Source organism: Setaria italica, chromosome II (assembly GCF_000263155.2).
Source record: "Setaria italica strain Yugu1 chromosome II, Setaria_italica_v2.0, whole genome shotgun sequence".
Taxonomy (NCBI): Eukaryota; Viridiplantae; Streptophyta; class Magnoliopsida; order Poales; family Poaceae; genus Setaria; species Setaria italica.
The window spans coordinates 41214420-41238027 of NC_028451.1; the positions used below are offsets into that span (position 1 = coordinate 41214420).

Genomic DNA, 23608 nt, shown 5'->3' on the forward strand with positions numbered 1-23608 from the left:
GCAGAAACGTGCTGTGGTATGGATCAGTATTCGGAATCTTTTTTTTATTGAAAAAAAAATGAATGATCGGTATTCAGATCTTAGCGGATTGTTTACAACGACCGATCGCGGAATCTGCTGGACTGGAGAAAGCACTTCACGCTTCCCGCGTGCTCACCAATTATGTTACCTTGACTCTTGAAGGGATCGAGCAACCGGGTCCCTCGCTCCGACGCCTTCAGCTGCCAAAATCAGTGCCAGTCACTATCGACTAAGCTCATCAGTCCGGTGAATTTCGAGAAGCTACGCAATCATCATACTCTGCTCGACCTACTAGCTAGTAGCGCAGTGCAGTAGAGACGCACGGCGGTCAGCACCAAATCAGCAGAGAGATCACACCTGCAGCGAGCGACGACAGAGGGTGCGATAATGGCGACGCCGGCGCTGGTGCTCCTGCCGGAGTGGGGCTCCGGCCACCTCATGTCCATGCTCGAGTCCTGCAAGCGCGTGCTCCTCAGCGGCGGCGGCGGCGGCAAGGCCTTCTCCATCACCCTGCTCGTCGTGCGCCCGCCCACCGACGAGGCCACCTCCGAGGTGGAGGCGCACGTGCGCCGGGAGGCCGCGTCGGGGCTAGACATCCGCTTCCACCGCCTCCCCGCCGTGGACCCGCCCGCGGGCGACCTCGGGGTCGAGGAGTTCTCCGCGCTCTACCTCAGCCTCCACGCGCCGCACGTCCGGGATGCCATCGCCGGCATGGAGTGCCCCGTCGCCGCGCTCGTGCTCGACCTCTTCGCCGCGACGCTGGTCGACGAGGCGCGGGACCTCGGGGTGCCCTCCTACGTCTTCATGTCGTCCACGGGCGCCATGCTCGCGCTCATGCTGCACCTGCCCGTGCTCCACGAGCGGGTCACCGTGGAGTTCGACGAGGTGGAGGGGGAGATCGAGGTGCCGGGCCTGCCGCCGGTGCCGCCGGCCAACATGCCGTGCCCCGTCGTGGACAAGAAGAGCCCCAACTACACGTGGTTCGTACGCCTCGGCGACAGCTTCATGGACGCCACGGGCATCATCGCCAACACCGCGGACGCTCTCGAGCCGGGGCCCCTCGCGGCCATCGCCGAGGGACGGTGCGTGCCGGGGCGCCCCGCGCCGCCGGTGTACCCGGTCGGCCCCGTGTTGTCGCTCGGCGACCGCTCGCCGTCGCACGAGTGCGTCAAGTGGCTGGACGCGCAGCCGCCGGCGTCGGTGGTGTTCCTCTGCTTCGGGAGCATGGGCTGGTTCGACCCGCCGCAGGTGGTGGAGATCACCGCCGCGCTGGAGCGGAGCGGCCAGCGCTTCCTGTGGGTCCTGCGTGGCCCGCCTTCGTCGGAGACGGGCGCCGGCTCCCCGGACGGGTCGGAGCACCCGACGGACGCGAACCTGGACGAGATCCTCCCGGAGGGATTCCTGGAGCGGACCAAGGGCAGGGGCATGGTGTGGCCCAAATGGGCGCCGCAGAAGGACATCCTGGCGCACCCGGCCGTGGGCGGCTTCGTGACGCACGGCGGCTGGAACTCGGTGCTGGAGAGCCTGTGGCACGGCGTGCCGATGGCGCCGTGGCCGCTCTACGCGGAGCAGCACCTGAACGCGTTCGAGCTGGTGGCGGACATGGGCGTGGCCGTGCCGCTGAAGGTGGACAGGAAGCGGGACAACTTCGTGGATGCCGCGGAGCTGGAGGGAACAGTGAAGGAGTTGATGGGCGGCGGCGAGGTGGGGAGGAAGGCGAGGGAGAAGGCCAAGCAGATGATGGCCGTGTGCAGGGAGGCCGTGGCGGAGGGCGGGTCGTCGCATGCCGCGCTGCAGAGGCTCGCCCAGGCGCTCCACGACGGCGCGGCGATGCCCAAGAAGTGAAAGGCCCGGCAGCGTAGCCGTGTGCTCGTCGATCGTTCGATCATGGCGCGTCCATGGATCACGGGCTCGTGGTGTTTCTTTTCAGGATTTTACCAGTTGTTCGCGAGGTAAAGGTTGGATGCGGCAGAGTTGATTTGTGTTCAATCATCAGTCCGCAATAATAAACGCCGGTTGCCTTTTGCGCGTGTCATCCGCATCCACGAGTTCCACGGGCTTTGCATCAACTACAGTGGGCACGGACAGTGATTCCACGCTATCGATCTGTTCCAACGATCCTACGTACTGTGCCGTGCCACACAGCGGCAAGCCAATGTGCGGTGGGGGCGTTGGCACATGGCAGACATGGGCTGACTGGGAGATGGCATGATGCGAACCAAGACGCGATGCGGCACCAACACCAGCAGCCTAATTTGACCCGAATCTGTGCAATACCCTTGCCTCACCGGCTCACCGCTCGCCGCCACCACCAAACGCCCTTCGCCGCATCTCTCCTTGTCGTGAGGGAAGCCCGCCCCGCGCCGCCCCCCCAACCACAAAACCTGTCCGAGATAGATGCAACACACACTGGCAGACGAGCAAGAAGTGCTCTCCTGTCCTGCTCGTGTTGTGCCCCTGCGCCCCTGTGCATAGAGCTAAGTAGAAAAGCGTAAGACTCCTGATCCGATTCAACTTGTTCATACGTTTGCAAGGCAAGTTTATGAGCTATTTGATTAGTTGAAATAAACATGTCATTCAATTTATACGTCAAATCCGCGTGCCAGGGGGTGGCTGCCGCCAGCCCAGCCAAGCCCAGCGCGTGGCTTAGCCTAACAAGTTCCACCCAAACTCCCAAATTTGACACTATGCAAAAAGAAGATTCCCCGTCATATCAAACTTGCGGTACATGTATGGAGTACTAAATGTAGACGAAATCAAAAACTAATTGCACATTTTTGTTGTACTTTGCGAGACGAATCTTTTGAGCCTAATTAGTCAATATTTGGACAATAATTCACAAATACAAACGAAACGCTACAGTGTGCTACAGTGCTACAACAGTAATTTTGGACATCCAAATTCAGGGCAACTAAACAAGGCTTAATTCCATCTCCGGCAGCCGGAGCAAGCGAGAAGGGGCGGTGGTAGGAGAATATTCTCGAGGGAGGGCAGGGAGTTTTTTTTTTCACGAAATGGTACGTGTAACTATACGATAATGGTTGGTAATTTCCACCGAACTTCATGAAGAAATAGGAATTTTGTGCTTTTGGAGTATCTTTTGAGGAGCTCCAAGAGAACTTTGCGGTTGGTCTTTAGATTAACTTTTTTTTTAAAAAAAAATTGTTGGAGCTATTGATGTTTGGCTAGATAATTCGTAAGCGAAACTTTTTTTCCTAGAGCGGAGCATTCCAAAATTCTAAGAAACCAAATTAAACTATTTTGATATCAAAGGAGGCACAATGAGCTGAGCTTGCTCGTCAGCGCCCCAACCTGTGCAGGCCGAATTGGCCCATTATACCCAGGTCTGCCAGCAGCCCAACTGGAGAGAGCGCGGCCCAAGAACACCCGGGGCAAGGGCGGCCAGTGTAATGTTAAAAAAAAAACCTTTTTTTTTCCTATTTGACCTCGGGAAAATAACCTGTTCCGTTCGTGATCCTGAATTTTTCCGTACTTCAACTTTCATCCTTAATATGACACCACGATTCATTCTATTAGCTAAGTCCCTGTAAAAACCCTTTTGCCCCTGGGCGCTCGCATGCAGACTGGGCGCTCGCATGCAGACTCGCTGGCTGGGCGCATGCAGCCTGGCTGCCTGGCTACTGTTTTTTTCCCTCATTTTTTACAGCATTTTTTTATAACATTTCTACCGCATTTATTTCAACAGATACACAAGCTTTTTTTATAACAAACCTCCAGCATATAGGTCACAGATACACAAGGAAATGTTAAAAATGAACTCGATACACAAGGGGGTTAATTCTCCTGTGTTACAAATTAGTTTGCCAAAAGCTAAGTAAAACAAAGAATAAAGGGAGAAAAAAGGGGGCTAATTCTCCTATAATCAGTTTGCAGCTAACTGTGCCTTGATCTGTTTCTCTGGGGCAAAATTTCTTCGTTGTCTTCTGCCTCTCTCTTGCGGCTGTTGCTGTTATCGCTGCTGCTGCTGCTGCTGTCGTTTGTGGGGTTACTGCATTCGTTGCTGTTGCTGTCGCTTTGCTGGTGCTGTTCCTGGTAGTGCTCCTTGCATCTGCTTTTCAGTATGTGGGGCTTCAGCTTGCTCATGTCTGATAGCCTCACTGGTTTTAGGTAAAACTCATCCGCTCCTTCTTCCAGGCATCTGATTCAAAATATCATGAAAAATAAGTCAGTGATTTTACCTAGAGTCCTAGATCAAGATGCAATTAAGTTCTTTTTTTACTTTTTTTGTTTCTGTCTGTACGTAATACGGATATCTACGAGATCAGCATGCGTATCATTCCATATCTTTTTTGTTATTTTACACCAGATATGTCGAGATTATAGTAGGACGGTGTGAGCTTGTGTCGTGTGGGGCGGTTTCTCTATTATACAACACATGTGACGCCAAATCACCAAGGATTCGGAGAGATATCCATATCCAGTTTGGTGCTAAACATATTCATTTCTATGCCTCCATACAGAAGAAAAGGAACTTTAACTCTCTAACAGTTTTCTAATCATGAAGTAATTTTCTAATATTTTTTCTTAAACGGTAAATTTGGTTTCTTGATTTACTTCTACTCAGCCACTGATTAGTATATCTTGACATTTGACTTTGATTTGTTCTTCAAAAATCAGGAGATAATCCGAAAAATATTATATAGATCCATAAGAATTCTCACCTATTGATCCTTGAAGGAATGTTCTCGGATGACATGATCAGCACTGGGATATCTCTTAGAGACGATGATTCCTGCTTGAACAAAACAAGCATGTACATCTTTCTTCTTCAGCGGATCATACCAAGAAACACTAGAGAGAATATGGTAGTTACCTTGACCTTCTTGAGCAGATCATATCCTGTCAAGATCATATCCTGTGATGCCAGGCATGCAGTAGTCTGTGATTATCAGGTTCACCGCGACCTCCTGATTATCAACAAAGCAGTAGCAGGACCAAGATACATCAGAAACCTTTCTTCAGATTAGGAACACAACTACACATGGTTTATTGATTTTATCAGGTCATATCATAGGAAGTAGGAGAGGAAGCCGTCTTCTTACCAGCTGATCCGCATGAACAGAAACTGGGCTGCTGTCCTCGCCATGGATCCCCAGGAACTCGAGAGCCTTGCTCCCGGAATCGAGTGAGTCTAGGGTTCGAGTCCCGTCCTGAATCGAGGGGAAACGGAGAGCAGGCACGGGAGAGAAAGGCACGGGAGAGAAATTTTAAAATTAAGAAAGGAACGAGTCATTTTTTCTACAGGGAATTTTATCTAGGTTTTATCGGTGAGCTAAGAGTGTCTTGGTTTGCGCGTGCATTCCCGGGTCCTCAATCATGTGCCATCGAGGAATATCATACTATTGGTTGACAGCCTTGGTTTGCCAGTGTGGCGCAGGAAATCACCTGTTTTACATGTAGCTGCTAGTACTGAGCAGGCCAACCAAACACCTGCCTAATTTTTTATGGCTACCACACCTGTGGCTTGCCAAAGGGTGGCCGAGAACCAAGCAGTGTACCACAAATCCACAATACCTTGTGGCCTGTGGGGCTCTGCTTCTCGTCCGTCCGTAGAGAGGCCAAGTACAAAGAATCCTACCGATCTGGAACCAGTGGGTGACATGTGATGGCGTTAGGTGTTCGTCCAAATCATATTCATGGACATTGGAAAAACGTCCGAGACCACGATTGTTTGTTTCAACTGAAATGCCAGTCATGGTGTCTATCTGGAAGGGTACAGAAGCTGAAGCCACAGTGGATGCAGTAATAACCTTACTAGAAACTGACAGGATCAGATGTTGGTAAATCCCTGCCGCAGACATGAACATCCTTGCTGGAGAAGTGCGGAACTGTGGATTGATTATACAAATTCGTGGAACGTGCTTCAACCGTGCCTTCCTGCTCATGTAAAATTTTTACTGCTACTGCGCCACAAGTGAGCTCCGGGCTCCGGCCATCAGTGAGCAAATCGAACAGCTGATCGACCGTCACCATTCAAGCTTTGTACTGCAACACCGTGACACTGCACCTTCGACCCATCGCCCATGAGGCCGACATTCCACCGTGCTCCTTTGCACGCTCGAGGCCGTGCCTTTTTGATAAAAGAGGTCGCGCCATTGAAGCAGAGACAGCGGATGACGGGTCCTCTGATTTCAGCAAGAGCACTCATTTTGGATGCTTGCCTCACGTCGCCACTCGCCTCATAAAGCTATTCTAAACTTCCCAGGAAGGCAGAAAGCGACGTCTCGTGCGGCATCTCGTTGCCTTTAGATGATTTTTCAAGCACGGTGGGTGCCTGAATAATAAACATCCTGCAGTTGGGTGCACTTTCTGGTGCTTATCCAATCCAAGCATCTCGTTCCGAGAATTCGCGACGCTGGAGGTCCAAATCCTTGCCCATCCATGGCGACCCCGACAGTCGTGCTGGTGCCCGTGTGGGGCGCCGGACACCTCATGTCCCTGCTCGACTCCGGCAAACGGCTGCTCGCCCGCGCCGGCCGCGCGCTCTCGCTCACCGTGCTCGTCATGAGCGCGCCCACGGAGCACCTCGCGGCCGAGGTCGCGGCCCACATCCGCCGGGAGGAGGCCTCCGGCCTCGACGTCCGCTTCGTCCACCTCCCCGCCGTGGAGCCCCCGACGGACTGGGTCGGCATCGAGGAGTTCGTCTCCCGGATCGTGCAGGTGAACGCGCCCCACGTCCGGGCGGTGATTTCCAGCTTGCCGTCCCCGGTGGCCGGGGTCGTCCTGGACTTCTTCTGCACCACGCTGCTCGACGTGTCCCGTGACCTCGCCGTGCCGACCTACGTCTACTTCACCTCCAACGCCGCGATGCTGGCGTTCATGCTGCGCCTGCCGGCGCTCCACGAGGAGGTGCCGGTCGAGTTCGAGGAGATGGAGGGCGCGGTGGACGTGCCCGGGCTGCCGCCGCTGCCGCCGTCTTCTGTTCCGACACCGGTGACCGACAAGAAGAACCCGAACTACACGTGGTTCGTGTACCATGGCAGGCGCTTCGCGGAGACCGACGGCATCATCGTCAACACGGCCGCCGAGCTCGAGCAGAGCGCGCTTGCCGCCATCGCCAACGGGCGGTGCACGCGCGGCGCCCGTGCCCCGAAGGTCTATCCGATTGGCCCGGTGATCTCGTTCGCGCCGCCCCCCGAGCAGCCGCACGAGTGCGTGCGGTGGCTCGACGCGCAGTCCCCAGCCTCCGTGGTGCTCCTCTGCTTCGGGAGCGGAGGCTTCTTCGCCGCGCCGCAGGCGCGCGAGATTGCCCACGGCTTGGAACGCAGCGGCCACCGCTTCCTCTGGGTGCTGCGCGGCCCTCCGGCGCCCGGCGGCGGGCGGCACCCGACGGACGCGAACCTCGCCGAGCTGCTCCCTGACGGATTCCTGGACAGGACCAAGGATAGAGGCCTGGTGTGGCCGACGTGGGCGCCGCAGAAGGAGATACTCGCCCACGCCGCCGTGGGGGGTTTCGTGACGCACGGCGGCTGGAACTCGTCCCTCGAGAGCCTGTGGCACGGCGTGCCGATGGCGCCGTGGCCGCTGTACGCCGAGCAGCACACGAACGCATTCACGCTCGTGGCCGTCATGGGCGTCGCCGTGGCGATGAAGGTGGAAAGGAAGCGGGACAACTTCGTGGAGGCGGTGGAGCTGGAGCGAGCGGTGAAGGAGCTGATGGGCGGCGGCGAGGAGGGGAGGAAGGCGAGGGAGAAGGCCAAGGAGATGAAGGCCGCGTGCAGGAACGCCGTGGAGGAGGGTGGCTCATCCTACGCGGCGCTGCAGAGTCTATCCGAGGCTCTCTACAAAGGCGCAGTGGTTGTCGGCACGAATTAAGTGAGGCAGCTTCATCAATGTCGTGTTCTCCTATGCTTGCACAATGGCACATTGGGTGATTTGTTTGGAGGCATCACATGTTTTTGTATTTGCCAATAAAAATTACTGCCTCTCATACTAAACGATTTGTTTGGAGGCATCATATATTTTTATTTGCGAATAAAAAATACCGCCTGTCATACTAAACTAGTATATCAACATATGTTTCCACGTAGGTTAATAATTTTGAGAAACTTATATTAAAAATTTATTAAAAAATTAGCATCTACGGCTAATAATAAATATTGTTTACCTTACAACTATCTCTCATTTATTAAATATTTTAACTCAATGCTCTTATGGATACGCGGTTGTGTTATACTTTAGTAAGTAATTACACATTTTCATCATTATTCATAGTTTTTTTTCATTTTGCATCCCACCTCCATATGTGTTTTTTTACCGAAGTCAGCAACGGAAGCCCCAACCTATTTTTGTATAATTTATTCATTCCAAGCTCATTTAATTCGCTCCCACTGGGAATCGAACCCAGACCTGCTAGGGTGCTACTTAGATGATCTAACCACTAGGAGAGACCCTTTCACACCTCTATATGTGTTTGGTTTGTGTTCAATTACTCTTAATTCAAGCTATATGTTTAACATGGAAATCACCATTCTAGTTGCTTCATCTATACATCATCTATACATGTATTCATGGTAACATACATTATGTATATACCTTGAGTTAGTATTTTTATATTAATAATAGTGAAAATAGGTAACATAGAATTGTGTGTCGGTATACTTGGGATAATTTTTTTATAATGTCATAGATATGTTATTTTTAAAGATAACATATGTGGTTAATTTAGATGCACGTTGAGAGTTAGTGCTACTCCAACATGCTTAACATGGAACTTGGTGTTCCTGTCGCTTCCTCTATACATGTATACATATTGTCCATAATGATACACATCATACATACATACTTAAGTTAGTATCTTATATATTAAAAGTTAATGGTAGAAACTAGTAATTTAGAATCATATATTGGTGTGTTTTAGGATATTTTATATAATGACATATGTAACTTATTTTTAATAATGGGAGGTGTAGATAATTTAGTTGTAAATTTAGGGTTACTTTAAGTTATTTTTATAATAATATAGATGGGTAATTTAGATGAATATAAGGATGTTACTTAGATTATTTTTCATAAAATGGCAGAGGCAGGTAACCTGCTATAGATTGAGGGGTTACTCTAGATTATTTTCATAACAACAAAAAGTGGATAATTTTTTTAGAATATAATAGATCCAATAGCTACGATGATTGAGTCTATAGATTGATCATTGATTGACGCATGTTTCTAACTTTTTGTGAAAATTTCTAAAATTTATTTTTTCTAAAGCGTCTCGCGAGGATTAATGTGAAGATTTTGAAAGAAGCCATCAATTAAAATAGTAAGATAAGATGCCATGTTTTAACTGAGTAATAATTAAAGTTGATCGTTGATGTAAAAATGTTTACAATTTCAAGTAGGAGTAATATTATGTTTGTAAAAATGTTAATATTGCGTGTTACAATTTTAACTGAGTAATATTAAAGTTGTTCTTAGCCGTCGCTGTTCCCGCCCTCTCTCTTGTCTCAACTGCTAGCTGACGAGCCATCTTGAACCTAACCCTGAGCCTTAAGCCCAAACCCATCAAGCTCTCACCGAAGCTGAAGACCATGCTACCAGCGTAGGATGATTGGTTAGCGAAATTCTTACGTGGAGAAAAATAAAATTGCTCGAATATGGTTTAGCAATTCCCAATAATAATGCTCAAACTTGCTGTGCGTTATGGACTCTTGCCAATGTCTATAGTAGTAGACACGACAAACAAAAGAAAACAAAGGGATAGTACAGCAGATGGAGGTTGTTTGGATGCTAGGCCCTAGTGTTGACACGTGAAGTCCGCCGCTACGCGATCCGAATGCGACTGAACCATCACCCTCACCGTCGATCCGTTCCCTGAAATAAGATCTCACCGTCCATCGCACCAAACCATGCTCTCGGCTTGGCGCCAACCTGTGACTGCCTCCAATAGTGGACCCAAAACGGAGGGGATTATAAGCCACAGCCTACAAGAACCAAGGCGCGCTTGCAATCTACCCGCGCTCGATTTCCTACTCCTCCAACATCTGTTCCCAATCACCACGACGCGGGCGCCAAAGAATGGCCATCATCTCAACGCCGTCGTCCCAGTCCGGTGAACCGGCGGCAAAGCCGACGGTGGTCTTGGTGGCCCTATGGGGCGTGAGCCACTTTGCGCCCATGGTCGAGGCCGGCAAGCGCCTGCTCGACCTCAGCGGCCGCTCCCTCACCGTCAACGTCGTCCTGGTGCCGTCGCCGACGGGGAAGTGGGAGGACGCGATCTTCGAGCGCATACGCCGGGAGGAGGCCAGCGGGCAGGGCATCCGCTTCCACCACCCCGCCGCCGTCGAGCCCCCCACCGACCACACCGGCATCGAGGAGTTCGTCTCCCGCTACGTGCAGCTGTACGTGGCCGACCTCAAGGCGATCGTCTCCGGCCTCGCGTGCCCGGTCGCCGCGGTCGTCGTCGACATCTTCTGCACGACGCTGCTCGACGCGCCCCTGGAGCTTGGCGTGCCGGCCTACGTCTTCCTCACCTGCGGCGCCGCCATGGCCGCAGTCCTGCTGCGCTCCCCGTCGCTCGACGAGGAGGTGGCCGCCGAGGTCGAGTTCCGGGAGCTGGAGGGTGGGGTGGACGTGCCTGGCCTCCCGCCGGTGCCGGCGACGAACCTCCCGTCGGGACTGGACAATAGGAAGATCCGGACGTACAAGTGGTTCCTGTACAATGGAAGGCGCTACCTGGAAACCAACGGCATCCTCATCAACACCATCGCCGAGCTCGAGGAAAGCGTTCTCGCTGCCATCACCGACGGGAGGTGCACGCGCGGCATCCCCACCCCGCCGGTGTACACCATCGGCCCGGTGGTCGCCATTGCCCCGCCCTCCGAGGAGAAGGACGAGTGCGTGCGGTGGCTCGATTCGCAGCCAGCAGCCTCCGTGTTGTTCCTGTGCTTCGGAGGCGGCGGGGGATACTTCAGCGTGCCCCAGGTGCACGAGATAGCACAGGGCCTGGAGCGCAGCGGGCACCACTTCCTCTGGGTGCTGCGCGGGCAGCCGGAGCCCGGCATGAAGGTGCCCACGGACGCGAACCTCGCCGAGCTGCTCCCCGATGGCTTCCTCGAGAGGACCAAGGGCAGGGGCCTGGTGTGGCCCACGAGGGCGCCGCAGAAGGAGATACTGGCGCACGCCGCCGTGGGGGGCTTCGTCACGCACTGCGGCTGGAACTCGTCCGTCGAGAGCTTGTGGTTCGGCGTGCCGACGCTGCCGTGGCCGCAAGCCGCCGAGCAGCACTTGAACGCGTTCGTGCTGGTGGCCGAGATGGGCGTCGCAGTGGGGATGAAGGTGGACAAGGAGAGGAGAAACTTCGTGGAGGCGGCCGAGCTGGAGCGAGCGGTGAAGGCTCTCATGGGTGACGGCGAGGTGGCGAGGAAGATTAGGGAAAAGTCCGCGGAGATGAAGGCCGTGTGCCGCAAGGCCGTTGAGGAGGGCGGATCGTCGGTCGTCTCGCTGCAGAGGCTGTATGATGCGCTCATCCAAGGCGCGGTGGAACCAAAAGTGTGATGCCACGGTGCCGGTGCTTCGGAATTATGTGTCTGAGTGTTGTGCTTCGTTCTTCGATGGGTCTCGGAGCTTACGTTGATTTAAGGAAAAGCTATAGCTCACTCAATTTTTTCCCGTCCGATCGTTGTTTGATGGTTGTGGCGGCGTATTTATCTTGTTCCTACAATTGTAGATCTCATCAAAAAATACAATTGTTATATAAAATTTATCTCCATTCGAACACAAATGCAAAAGTTACGGATTCTTGAAAGTCTGGCATGAACGAATGAGCTGTCGTGGATGTGTTTCTACAGTAGTGTCGTACCCACGCACCCTAAACCTACGATTATGTGAACCTACAAAAGATTAGCATAGTGATATTGCATTGAGATTAGCAAAACCATCTTAGCTCTTATCTAATTTTTAATGAACACGTCACCTAAAGTTTAAAGAGTTGCATTTTTTTTAACGGAGGGAGTATATATCTAGAAAATTATGGCCACATGTACTGAGTCTAAGGACTCAGAACCCAATAAATATGTTTTATCACGAACTAACCAACTGAGTTAACAAACAAAAGAAAAAAAAGAAAAAAAAGACTATAGCAAATTTTAGGTTGGCACATTTTGGTAGTTGGTTACAAACCAAATCAGGATAGGTCGGCACATTTTGGTAGTTGGGCACAAACCAAATCAGGATAGAGCGATGCCAACTAAACAAATGCATAATAGCTAAAATGGGGGATATCATATCATCAGTATCCCTTCACATTCTTCCGATTCTTTAAAACTTACTCCCTTCGTTCCAAATTGTAAGTCGATTTAGCTTTTCTATATTCATAGATATTATAATACATCTAAATAGTGTATGTCTAAATGCATAATAATATTAATGAATCTGGAAGAGTCAAAACAACCTACAATTTGGAACTATAGATGGCCAAACAGGTGGCTCGGCCCGGCCCGGCATGGCACGAGCATGGTTTGACCCGGCACGTTTAGGCCCGTATAATGACCATGCCGCCCCGTCCTACATGCCGATATAGATTTCCATTTGGCACTAACACTACGGGCCGGCCCGAGCACGACATGAAGAAGCACGGCCCGAAAACGGCCCGGCCCGTGAGCCATCGTGCCAGTGCCAGGCCCGGCACGGCGTTAGTGCCGTGTCTGGGCCGCCAATTCGGCCCGTAGTGCCGGCACGGGCACGGCACGCTTAATGGGCCGGCCCGCATAAGGCACGGCTCAAACGGCTATCAGCCGTCGGATCCTCCGCCCCCGCTCCATCCGACCGTTGGATCCGACCGTTGGCAGGGGCGCGTATATAAGGGAGGCCGAAGGCGCGTGCACCCCCCATCCGTAACCCTAGCTCATTTGCGCCGGTCCTCTCTCTCTCTTCGCTCGCTCTCCTCTCTCTCTCCGGCTCTCTGGCTATCTGCCTCCCTCCCCGGATCCCCTCCTTTCTGCCCTTCTCCTCCCCCTCCGGTGGCCTCCGGCCTCCGCTGGCACTTGCACACGGCACGACCATGTATACTCCTATCACCTATGGCTATTCTTGATCTCGCATTCTCGCTTCGCGTCGTCCTTCTCGTCATCTCCGTGTCGACCTTGCCAGGTCTCGGCCCCGCGTCGATCTCGCCGGATCCGCATTAGAACTCGCCGGATCCGTAGTCGGTCTCGCTGGGTCTGTGCTTCGTCAACGTCGCCGGCGACTCCGGTGCTCCGGCTATCAAGGTAGGAAACCCTAACCCTAACCCTTGCTCAATCGACCCCTTATCCCTAACCGGCTAATCCTAACTCTTGTTTTTGTGTAGCCGTTGAGGAACCGGGGCGCGGGCGTGTGACGATGGCCGGATCCGACGACGACGAGACGGTTCAGGGTGGGTCGAACCAAGAGAGACGGCTTTGCGGGTTGGCCGGAGATGATGACGAGGATGACATGCGCGAGGATGCCGCCGAGCTCTTCGGCCGTGTGGCTCAACCTCCCATCGTCCTCAAGCCATGCGATGACCAAGCAGTGGACGGGGACGGGGAAGAGAACAACGGTAAGCGCTCACACCCCTCTACCTCGGCCGTGTGGCTTGATTTCAAGAAGATATTCAAAATGGTGAACGGTAAGAAGGTAAGGTATGGAGCTAAATGCATCCATTGCTCTAAGGAGTACTCTGGGCGCTCTAGTGGTGGCACTGGTCACCTCACCCGCCATAGGGATAGATGCCCTAGAAGGCGTGAGAAAACTCACATATCTCAGTCACAAATCTCTTTTAATCCTGATGGTAGTATTCGTAATTGGGAGTACTGTCCTATAGTTGCCCGTACTCAACTTGTTAGACTGCTTGCTAGGCTTGATGTTCCTGTCTCTTTGGGTGAATCTTATGCATTTGAAGATTACATTAGAACTTCTCATAATCCTAAATTTGTTGCAGTATCTAGGCAAACCTCCACTAGAGACCTGCTAAAATACTTCAATGATTGCAAGGCTAAGCTTGTTGAGATTGTGAAATCTGCTGGTGTTAATTGTGTGTGTCTAACCTCTGATATTTGGTCTGGTAATGCCAAAGAGGACTACCTCAGTGTTGTTGCTCACTACATAAACTCTGATTGGCAACTAGAGAAGAGAGTGCTTGGTCTTAGGCTGATTGATTGTTCACACAATGGTCAAAAGTTTTTGCTGTTACTTTTGGACAATGCATCATCTAATGTTTTAGCCATGCAAAAGCTTAGACCTGTTCTTTCTAAATATCTTGGTATTGAAGTTGTGGATGATGATAGGGATGACAATGCACATTCAGTTAATTCTTTGTTCTTGCATCAGCGTTATGCATGCCATATTATCAATCTGATTGTTAAGGAGGCTCTAACTGCTCTTAAGCCATTGATTGAGAAGTTTAGAATTGCAATATCTTTCTTAAACTCATCTAATCAGAGAATTGCTGCATATAAAAGTTATTGCATTGCCACTGGTGTTAGGCCTAGAAAGTTTCAGCTAGATATGGAAGTTAGGTGGAATTCTACATATCTAATGCTTAAGCATTTGTTTCCTCATAAGGTCCCATTCACAACTTTCATCATTGCTCAATATCCTAGGGTTGAAGGTGATCAGTTGCTTTTATCTGATGATAATTGGGCTATGGCAGAAAAAGTGCTAAGATTTCTTGAACTGTTTTATGATGCTACAGTTACATTATCTGGTGTGTACTATCCTACATCTCCACTTATGATTCATTATCTTGTTAAGATTGCTATGCACTTAAAGAATTATGCTAATGATACTCACATCAGACATGTGGTTCAACCTATGATAGACAAGTATAACAAATACTGGAGGGACATACCTTTGCTTTATTCTTTTGCATTCATCCAGGACCCTAGAGCTAAAATGAAAGGTTTCAATAGAGTGCTCAGGAGGTTGGGTACCCTTACCAGTACAGATTACAGTGCTTACTAGGTTAGCACTAGAGCTCGACTTACTGATGTCTACAACAAGTATGAGGAGAAATATGGAGGTGTTAGGTTGAGGAGGACTGTACCTCCTAACCTATCTGGTAAGAAAAGGTCTGCTTGGGATGAAATTTATGATGATGATGATGTTGGTTCTGCTGGTGGCATGCATTCTCTAGTTGCTACTCTAAGCATGGCTAGAGATACATCTGCAACTGCCCTTCTGCATGCTGCCAGTTCTTCAGGTGGTAATGTTTCTGAACTTGTTTCTTACTTGGATTGTGACACAGTGAACCATTTAGATGATGATTTTAACATCTTGAACTGGTGGCATCAATACAAACTCACATATCCAGTGTTGTCAACCATGGCTAAGGATATATTAATTGTTCCTGTTTCAACCATATCTTCAGAATCCACTTTTAGTATGACTGGCAGGATCATCGAGGAGCGGCGGAGGAAGCTAAAGCCTGACATGGTGGAGATGCTCACCTGCATCAAAGACTGGGAGGCTGCAGAAGCAAGGCTGCAACACATGGTGGAGGACAAGGAACTTGAAGAAGCTTTTGAAGAACTTTATTTTGATTAGTTATCATTTATGTAATGGGACTGTAATATTAAGTACTGGACTCATGGACTGTGATGAACTTTATAATTGGAGCTGGGCTGCACTCTTTTTTCCTGTCTAGCGTTTCTCACAAGGGTGAGTTTTACCTAGATAGGTTTTTAATGAGGCAGCCATTGCACTAAAGCTCCCAATAAAATGTTATTTTGTTATCTCTATGACTCTGTGTGACTGGGTTGTGACTTGTGACTTTCTTACAAATTTGTGAATACAACAAGATAAGTTCTAAATTGCTTGTGAATCTTATTAATTTTGAATTGTGCTTGTAATTCTGTGTAAAAAGAGTGGTACTGTGGTAGGCACACTTAGTGCCAGGGCCGGCACGGGCACTGCAGTGCCGCCGTGCCCTGTGGCATGGCACGGCACGCCAACTGCCTGTTAGTGTCGTGCCTGTGCCAACAGTTAGGCACGACGGCACTACACGGCACGGCACGGCTAAGTAATCGTGCCATATAGTGCCGTGCCAGATAGTGCCCGTGCCAGTGCCGTGCCAGGCGGCCCGTCTGGCCAACTATACATGCCGAAGAAGCGGCCCAGGTACGACACACTGCCTTCTTAGGCAGACCATGCCGGCATGCTGGCTCGGTGGGTCTTAACGGCCTCGCCGTGCTCGTGCCAGCCCGCGGGCACGACATCATCCTACACTTATCAAGAACAGATTCACCAAGAACAGATTCACCGTAGCAATTCAAATTTTATAGGTTTAAAATCAAATAAATTATTGTGCTAACGACATCACAATTCTCACAAGTCATACATACACATGCACAATAACACAAACACGTGTGAATTTAAAAGAGTTCAATATTATTTTGAGCTGTTTGTTTTGCTGCCTCACTAAAAAACTTTGTAGGTAAAAACTCACACGTCATGAGAAAACCCTACAAAGGAAAAAAGAGTACAGCCAACTCTATAATTGTTCAGATACATCACAGTTGCATTACATTTAATCATCAAGATACAAGTTCTCAAATGATTTTTCAAGTTCTAGATCGTCCACGGTAATCTCCTTGCTCCCAATCCTTGATCAAAGCCAGCATCTCCACCATCTTAGGGGTCAGACGACATCATCGCTCCTCAATGATCCTGCCAGTGGTACTTAAATGCAGACTCTGAAGGTATGGTAGAAAAAGGCACAGTCATAACATCCCTAGCTAAGATAGAAAGAACATGATAGGATAACCTATACTCATGCCAGCAGTGCAATATGTTGAAGTCATCATCGTACTGGTTGACAATGTCACTGTCTAGATAGGCAGATAGTTCAGATGCAGCAACAAGAGATGCACCAATACTAGCAGCCTACAACAAAGCACTTGCAATTGTTCTCCTAGATAGGGAAGAGGATGCAGAACCAGAATCCAGGCCAGCACCAAGGCTAGCAACAGCATAGCCAGATGAAGTACCTTGATTACCAAAAATCTTACCCCAAACAGTCTTTTTCTTATCCGTAGACCCTGACTGTGTGGCCCTTGGCAACCTCACAGAACCAAACTTAGCATCATACTTGGAAAAGATTGTAGACAATTCAATCCTTACATGAATTAAGTAACAAGAATAATCATTTCCATTGAGCTGAGATAATAGCTAAAGAACATTGCTAAAACCTGTCATCTTAGCTCTAGGATTCAATATAAATGCAAAGGAATAAAGCATAAGTATATCACACCAATAATCTAAATACTTAGCCTTCATGGGTGCAACAATATTTTTGAGATCATCATCATACTCATAGGTATTAAGATGTCCAGCTATCTCAAGAACATGATGCAATACTAATGGAGTAGTAGGATAATAAACACCAGACATAACAACAGTAGAATCATATAACTGTTTAAGAAATAACAGAATCTTTTCAGCAAAATACCAGTTCGTTTCTGTCAGGAGTAGCTTTGCTGAGTGGTTATAAACACAGAAAATGTGTTCTTATGGGGCATTAGATGTTTGAACATGAGATAAGTTGAATTCCATCTCATATCCATATCCAAAGCAAACTTATGAGGACGGACACCAACAACAATGCAATAGGACTTGTATGAAGCAATACATTGGTTAGAAAAATGTAGGAATGAAATTGCTGTTCTAAATGCATTAAGCATAAGCTTGAAAACATCAAGGCCAACCTTAACAATAAGATTAATAATGTGATAAGCACAACATTGATGCAAAAACAGTTTTCCAACATAACCAGACAGTCAAGGACTGAGTTTACCAATGGTGACAATGTTTGCCGATGCATTATTCAACGTAACAGAAAATATCTTATTAGTTAAACCATATCATAAAAAACAGAAGTAATACGCTCAACAATATTATCAGCATTATGAGATACATTAATTAAACGAAGACCTAAGATCCTCTTCTCCAGTTGCCAATCAGCATTCACATAATGAGTAACCACACTAAGCAAATCTTCCTTAGCATTACTAGACCATATGTTAGATGTAAGAGCAATAGAGGAAACAGATTGCAAAGAAGTTACAAGATTAGTACGATACTCATCGAAATACTTACCAAAATCCCTGATGGTGGTTTGCCTCTAAATATACTCCTCAAATGCATCAGACTCACTAAAGCATAAGGGAAGATCTAGTCTAGCAATTAACCTACACAATTGGGTACAAGCAACATCAGCATTGTACTCCCAGAGATGGAGAGAGCCATCAGGATTGTACTTGAGTTGGGACTGAGCCATACGTGTAGCTCCTTGCAAGACTGGGCACCTTGGAAGGTGCCTATGCAAGTGTCTAGTACCACTAGAGGAAATACCATAATAGAGTTTCTTGCAATGGATGCATCGGGCACCAGTTCTTACCCTCTTGCCACTCTTTATCTCGTACAGTGGCTCAAAGTCGTCCCATACCTTAGAGGTGCAAGAACGGCTCCTCTTGCTGCCCGTACTCTTCGTCCCTGTCCTCCTCGTCTCACCTACAGCACCAGCTGGAGGCGGTGGCAGATCTCCACCACCGGGCTGACCATTGGCATCAGTGACGGGGATGTTGACCAGCTCACACCGATCCGCCTCCAAGTTAGACTCATCATCTCCGGTCTCCCCCATCAACCTCAACTCGCCGTTGTAGTAGGTTGGATAGTCTGCCATCGTTGGCTCCCAGGCTCCTCAACGGGTGTGCACTGAAGACCTGTAGAGACAGTCACACAGAGAAGCAGAGAAGCACATCAGCACGGTAGAGGAGAAGCAGAGAAGCACCGGAGTTTGACTTACCTCATCCTCGAGCGCACCTGGAGCACCGGAGTCACATTCGATGTCGTCTATCCACCCACAAGAGAAGCACCGGAGCATGGTGGAGGACAAGCAGAGAAGCACTGGAGTTTGGCTTACCTCGTCCTCATGCACACCCGGAGCACCGGAGACTGAGAGGGAGAAGAGGGGAAGAGCTGACTCAGGTGAGTCCCCGAGAGGCAGCTGCGAGGGGAGGAGCGGAGTCGACGAGGGAGACGGCGGATCAGCGAGGGCCGAGGGGAGGAGTCGATGAGGGAGGTGGAGGGGTGATACGGCGGCGGACGAGGGAGGTGGCGGATCTGCGAGGGGAGGAGCGGAGTCAACGAGGGAGGCGAAGAGGCGAAACGGCGGCGGGCGAGGGAGGCGGCGGATCAGCAAGGGCCAATGGGAGGAGTCGATGAGGGAGGCGGAGGGGCGAGCCGGTGGTGGTCGAGGGAGGCGGTGGATCTGCGAGGGGAGAAGGGGAGGACGCGAGGAGCGCAGTCGATGAGAGATAGAGGAAGGCGGAGGGGCGAGGGAGGTGGCGGAATGGAGGTAGGGTTTGGGGGTGGGGGGAGGGGGCGGCTGCCGGCCGGTATGTATATGCCCACGGCGGCAGGCCAGGCTGGGTCAGCACGCGGGCTGAGAGAGCGGCCCAGACACGGCCCGTGGCATGGGCCAGGTCAGCACGGGCATAACAGCTGCCGTGCCATGCTTAGTCTGAACTAGGTTAAAATCTCGTACCGTGAGCCGACCCACGTGCCACGGGTCATATGACCAATTATATTTGGAACGACTATATTTGAAACGGAGGGAGTAGACAAACTAGTTGAGCAGGGGTCCCGGATCCGACTGCGACGTTACAACTGCAGTGATCGTCAATCTCTTTATGTCGAGAGATCGTCATCGTCGATCTGACCTTCCCAACCTACCAACCTTAGCCGTAGGCTCGTAGCTCGTAGCAACCTAGTATCTGGGTCCCAGGCCTGATTGTTTTCTTTGGCGTCCTTTTTTATTTTATTTATTTACTAAAAAAGAAAAACAAGACCAAGTCTATCATTGATAACGCTTTCCTCACCCCTCTGCCCTCTCTGTCCCGAGCGAGGTCAGCCGATCAGGTCATCATCAGCGCGGACTTCACTAGCGAAGTAGCGATACAGCAATGGCTACTCCGACCGTCGTCTTGGTGCCCGTCTGGGGCATCGGCCACTTCGTGCCGATGCTTGAGGCCGGCAAGCGGCTGCTCGCACGCAGCGCCCGGCCCCTTACCATCACCGTGCTCGTGATGCCGGAGCCCATGTCGAAGCGGGCGTCCGAGATCGCCGAGCACATCCGCCAGGAGGAAGCCTCCGGCCTCGGCATCATCCGCTTCCACCACCTCCCCGCCGTGGATCCCCCCACCGACCACTCGGGCATCGAGGAGTACATCTCCCGGTACGCGCAGCTGTACGCGCCCCAAGTCAAGGCGGCCGTCGCCGCCCTGACGTGCCCGGTGGCCGGCGTCGTGGTCGACATCTTCTGCACGACGCTGTTCGACGCGGCGCACGAGCTCCGCGTGCCGGCCTACGTGTACCTGATCACCAGCGCCGCGATGTGCGCGCTCCTGCTGCGCTCCCCGGCGCTCGACGAGGAGCTGGAAGCCGAGGTCGAGTTCGAGGAGTCGGAGGAGGGCGGGGTGGACGTGCCCGGGCTCCCGCCGGTGCCGGCGTCCTGCCTACCCACGGGACTGGAGAACAGGAAGATCCCGACATACAAGTGGTTCGTGTACAACGGCAGGCGCTACATGGAAGCCAGCGGCATCGTCGTCAACACCGTCGCCGAGCTTGAGCCGCGCGTCCTCGGCGCCATCGCTGATGGGCAGTGCACCCGCGGGACCCGCGCCCCTTCGGTGTACACCATCGGGCCGGTGATCCCCTTCACCCCGTCCACCGGCGAGAAGGCCGCAGCACACGAGTGCGTGCGGTGGCTCGACTCGCAGCCACCGGCCTCCGTGGTGTTCCTCTGCTTTGGAGGCACAGGCTCCTTCACCGCGCCCCAAGCGCACGAGATAGCACACGGCCTGGAGCGCAGCGGGCATCGCTTCCTGTGGGTGCTGCGCGGGCAGCCTGAGCCCGGCACGAAGCTGCCCACGGACGGGAACCTCGTCGAGCTGCTCCCCGCGGGTTTCTTGGAGGAGACAAAGGGGAGAGGCCTGGTGTGGCCCGCGAAGGCTCCGCAGAAGGAGATACTCGCCCACGCCGCGGTGGGAGGCTTCGTCACGCACTGCGGCTGGAACTCGATCCTCGAGAGCCTTTGGCACGGCGTGCCGATGGTTCCATGGCCGCTCGGTGCCGAGCAGCACTACAATGCGTTCACGCTGGTGGCCGACATGGGCGTCGCCGTGCCCATGGAGGTAGACAGGAAGAGGAACAACTTCGTGGGGGCGGGCGAGCTGGAGCGAGCGCTCAAGGCACTCATGGACGACGGTGGCGAGGCCGCAAGGAAGGTGAGGGAGAGGGCCATGGAAATGAAGGCTGCGTGCCGGAAGGCCGTGGAGGAGGGTGGGTCATCCAGCGTGGAGCTGCAGAGGCTCTGTGAGGCGCTGGTCGTTGGCGCGGTGCTGCCGACAAAGTGACGCCGAGTTGCCGACAGAGTTCGGTGGCTTCTGTCCATTTCTTTCACGGCATCAGCATTCAAACATCGAATGACGATGTAGTCCATGTAATCTGTTTTCAGTAATCGCCCTCCTGAAGCTCACGTTGATTTGTTTATCAGGCCCACAGCTCGAACCATTGATTTTATGTACGGGCCAGAGCAAGAAATTTCATCAATAACAGGATTCAAATGGGAAAATGCGATGTAGTAGCTGAAAATCCTTGCCAAATCATGGCATGCAGTCTGCACCTAGTTGCACATGCCTTCCTTTTTTTATGCAACACATGCCTTCCTTTTAAGAGTATGTTTTTAGATGAATTTTTCCAGTACTTGACATTTTCAGTTATCTTGTTTTACTTCTAATTATGATGTAATAATTTTTAAGATGTTCCATGCTATATTTAAGATTGCTCCAATAGCGAAACCTACTAGTACAATCCTATTATTCTTCTACACTTTTTGAATGTTCCATGCTGTGACTTTTTAGATCCTTTCATTTGTCCTCTCTTTTTTTTTTGAAAGGAACATTTGTCCTCTCTTTTTAACTCTGGTTGCAGAGAAATTGTTTTCTAACTATCGCATGTAACATGTGTCGGTTGTAACATACTGGGTCTGCACTCTGCACTACTAGAGGGTAGGTAGCTTGCGTGGGTCAACTTTTCAAGGGCCGAAACATCAAGCACTGTGTGGGTTCGGGCCTCCTACGTGGCTTATGGAAGTTCTTTAAGCGTGTTAGCTATAAGGTCCAATTGAGCCCAAATACTATCCGGCCATCCTCCGTCTATTTTGTTTAGCAGTCATTGCTGCTGATTTCTCTTTTTATCCGCACGATGGCTGTTGGACGCATGAGAGCACACGTGTGCATGTTACAACTTTTCTTTGTTTTTTCTCAGCCTCATTATATTTTTAATGCTGGTGATATTCACCTTTATCTCTAAAAAGAACATGAGTAAGTGCAAAGCTAGTATATTGAACATTTTAAAATAGTGGATTCAACATTTCTTCAAATATAGTTCAACAATTTATAAGATAATGTTGAAATAGTATGTCTAAAATGTTGAAACAATATATTGACAATGTTGAAACCATACATCCAATTTGTTGAACTTTTTAAATAGATAAATAACAAAAATATATATTCAAATTGGATCTCACTTCGTTGTATTAATTTTAAACAACATTTAGATTCAAACGGAATTTAAAACAGATACTTAATTTAAGAGATAAAATCATTTGAACGTCCGGTTGATAACAACATTCACAACAGACTGGAGCAATCAGGGGCTGCCACGCCACTGCTTATGGAAAGCACGGATACCCGCATGCTGCACCTACAATCTACGTGGGTGTTTAGATACGAGCTCCTAAACTTTAACAGTGCCATATCGGATGTTCGGATGCTAATTAGAAGAACTAAACATGAGCTAATTATAAAACTAATTGCAGAACCCTATGCTAATTCGCGAGACGAATCTATTAAGCCTAATTAATCCATCATTAGCAAATAGTTACTGTAGCACCACATTGTCAAATCATGGACTAATTAGGCTTAATAGATTCGTCTCGTGAATTACACTCCATCTGTGCAATTAGTTTTGTAATTAGCCTATGTTTAATACTCCTAGTTAGCATCCAAACATCCAATGTGACGGGCGTTAAACTTTAACACCCTGAAGCCAAACAGGCTCCTAGTTTTATAGATGTTCGATTTACACATGGTCGCAAATGTCAAAGCGGAAGTTATATTAGCTTATCAAACTTCTGAAAGCTATACGCAACTACCGGTGTGGGCTTGCATTGCAATTCCCCGCCTGCACCCAACCAAACTGGACTATGCACTAGTTCTCGTCGCAGTAGTATCACAAGCCTTATTTGGTTGAGGGGAGGAGGTTCCGGTGCTCCAACACCACCCCGTGCCCCTCTAGGTTGTCGTACATCGTTGGATGTATATCGAACGGTGTAGTTCCGATATACTTATGGGATTATGCTCACTGTGACAACGATACAGTACACCTAGCTGGCCATAAGGCACAAGCCTTATAGGCTAGCCCACGACAAGGAAATTTGGCTCGGTACAAATCTAGCCCAACACAGCCTTTGACGTGCCCATTCTGGCTCGGACCGTGCTTAATGCAGGGCCTGGGCTGCTGTGTCAGCCCACGGGCCGACCCAGCC

The 23608-nt window shown here is 50.4% G+C and overlaps 4 protein-coding genes and 1 pseudogene across 4 annotated transcripts; 4 read left to right on the forward strand and 1 right to left on the reverse strand.

The window, feature by feature from the left end:
• On the forward strand, window positions 1–2056 carry LOC101763594 (anthocyanidin 3-O-glucosyltransferase 2). The gene has a single exon (XM_004957733.4). The coding sequence runs from the start codon at window positions 409–411 to the stop codon at window positions 1864–1866; it is 1458 nt and encodes a 485-aa protein (XP_004957790.1). The 5' UTR covers window positions 1–408; the 3' UTR covers window positions 1867–2056.
• Window positions 2057–3786: 1730 nt separating this feature from the next.
• Window positions 3787–5243, reverse strand: LOC101778881 (annotated as a pseudogene).
• A 769-nt stretch (window positions 5244–6012) lies between these two features.
• LOC101763994 (anthocyanidin 3-O-glucosyltransferase 2) lies at window positions 6013–8043 on the forward strand. Its single transcript, XM_004957734.4, has one exon. The coding sequence runs from the start codon at window positions 6424–6426 to the stop codon at window positions 7855–7857; it is 1434 nt and encodes a 477-aa protein (XP_004957791.1). The 5' UTR covers window positions 6013–6423; the 3' UTR covers window positions 7858–8043.
• A 1920-nt stretch (window positions 8044–9963) lies between these two features.
• LOC101764406 (anthocyanidin 3-O-glucosyltransferase 2) lies at window positions 9964–11768 on the forward strand. Its single transcript, XM_004957735.2, has one exon. It carries the CDS (start codon window positions 10057–10059, stop codon window positions 11533–11535), a length of 1479 nt encoding a protein of 492 aa, XP_004957792.1. The 5' UTR covers window positions 9964–10056; the 3' UTR covers window positions 11536–11768.
• A 7816-nt stretch (window positions 11769–19584) lies between these two features.
• Window positions 19585–21651, forward strand: LOC101764806 (anthocyanidin 3-O-glucosyltransferase 6). Its single transcript, XM_004957736.2, has one exon. It carries the CDS (start codon window positions 19962–19964, stop codon window positions 21411–21413), a length of 1452 nt encoding a protein of 483 aa, XP_004957793.1. The 5' UTR covers window positions 19585–19961; the 3' UTR covers window positions 21414–21651.
• Window positions 21652–23608: the final 1957 nt, after the last annotated feature.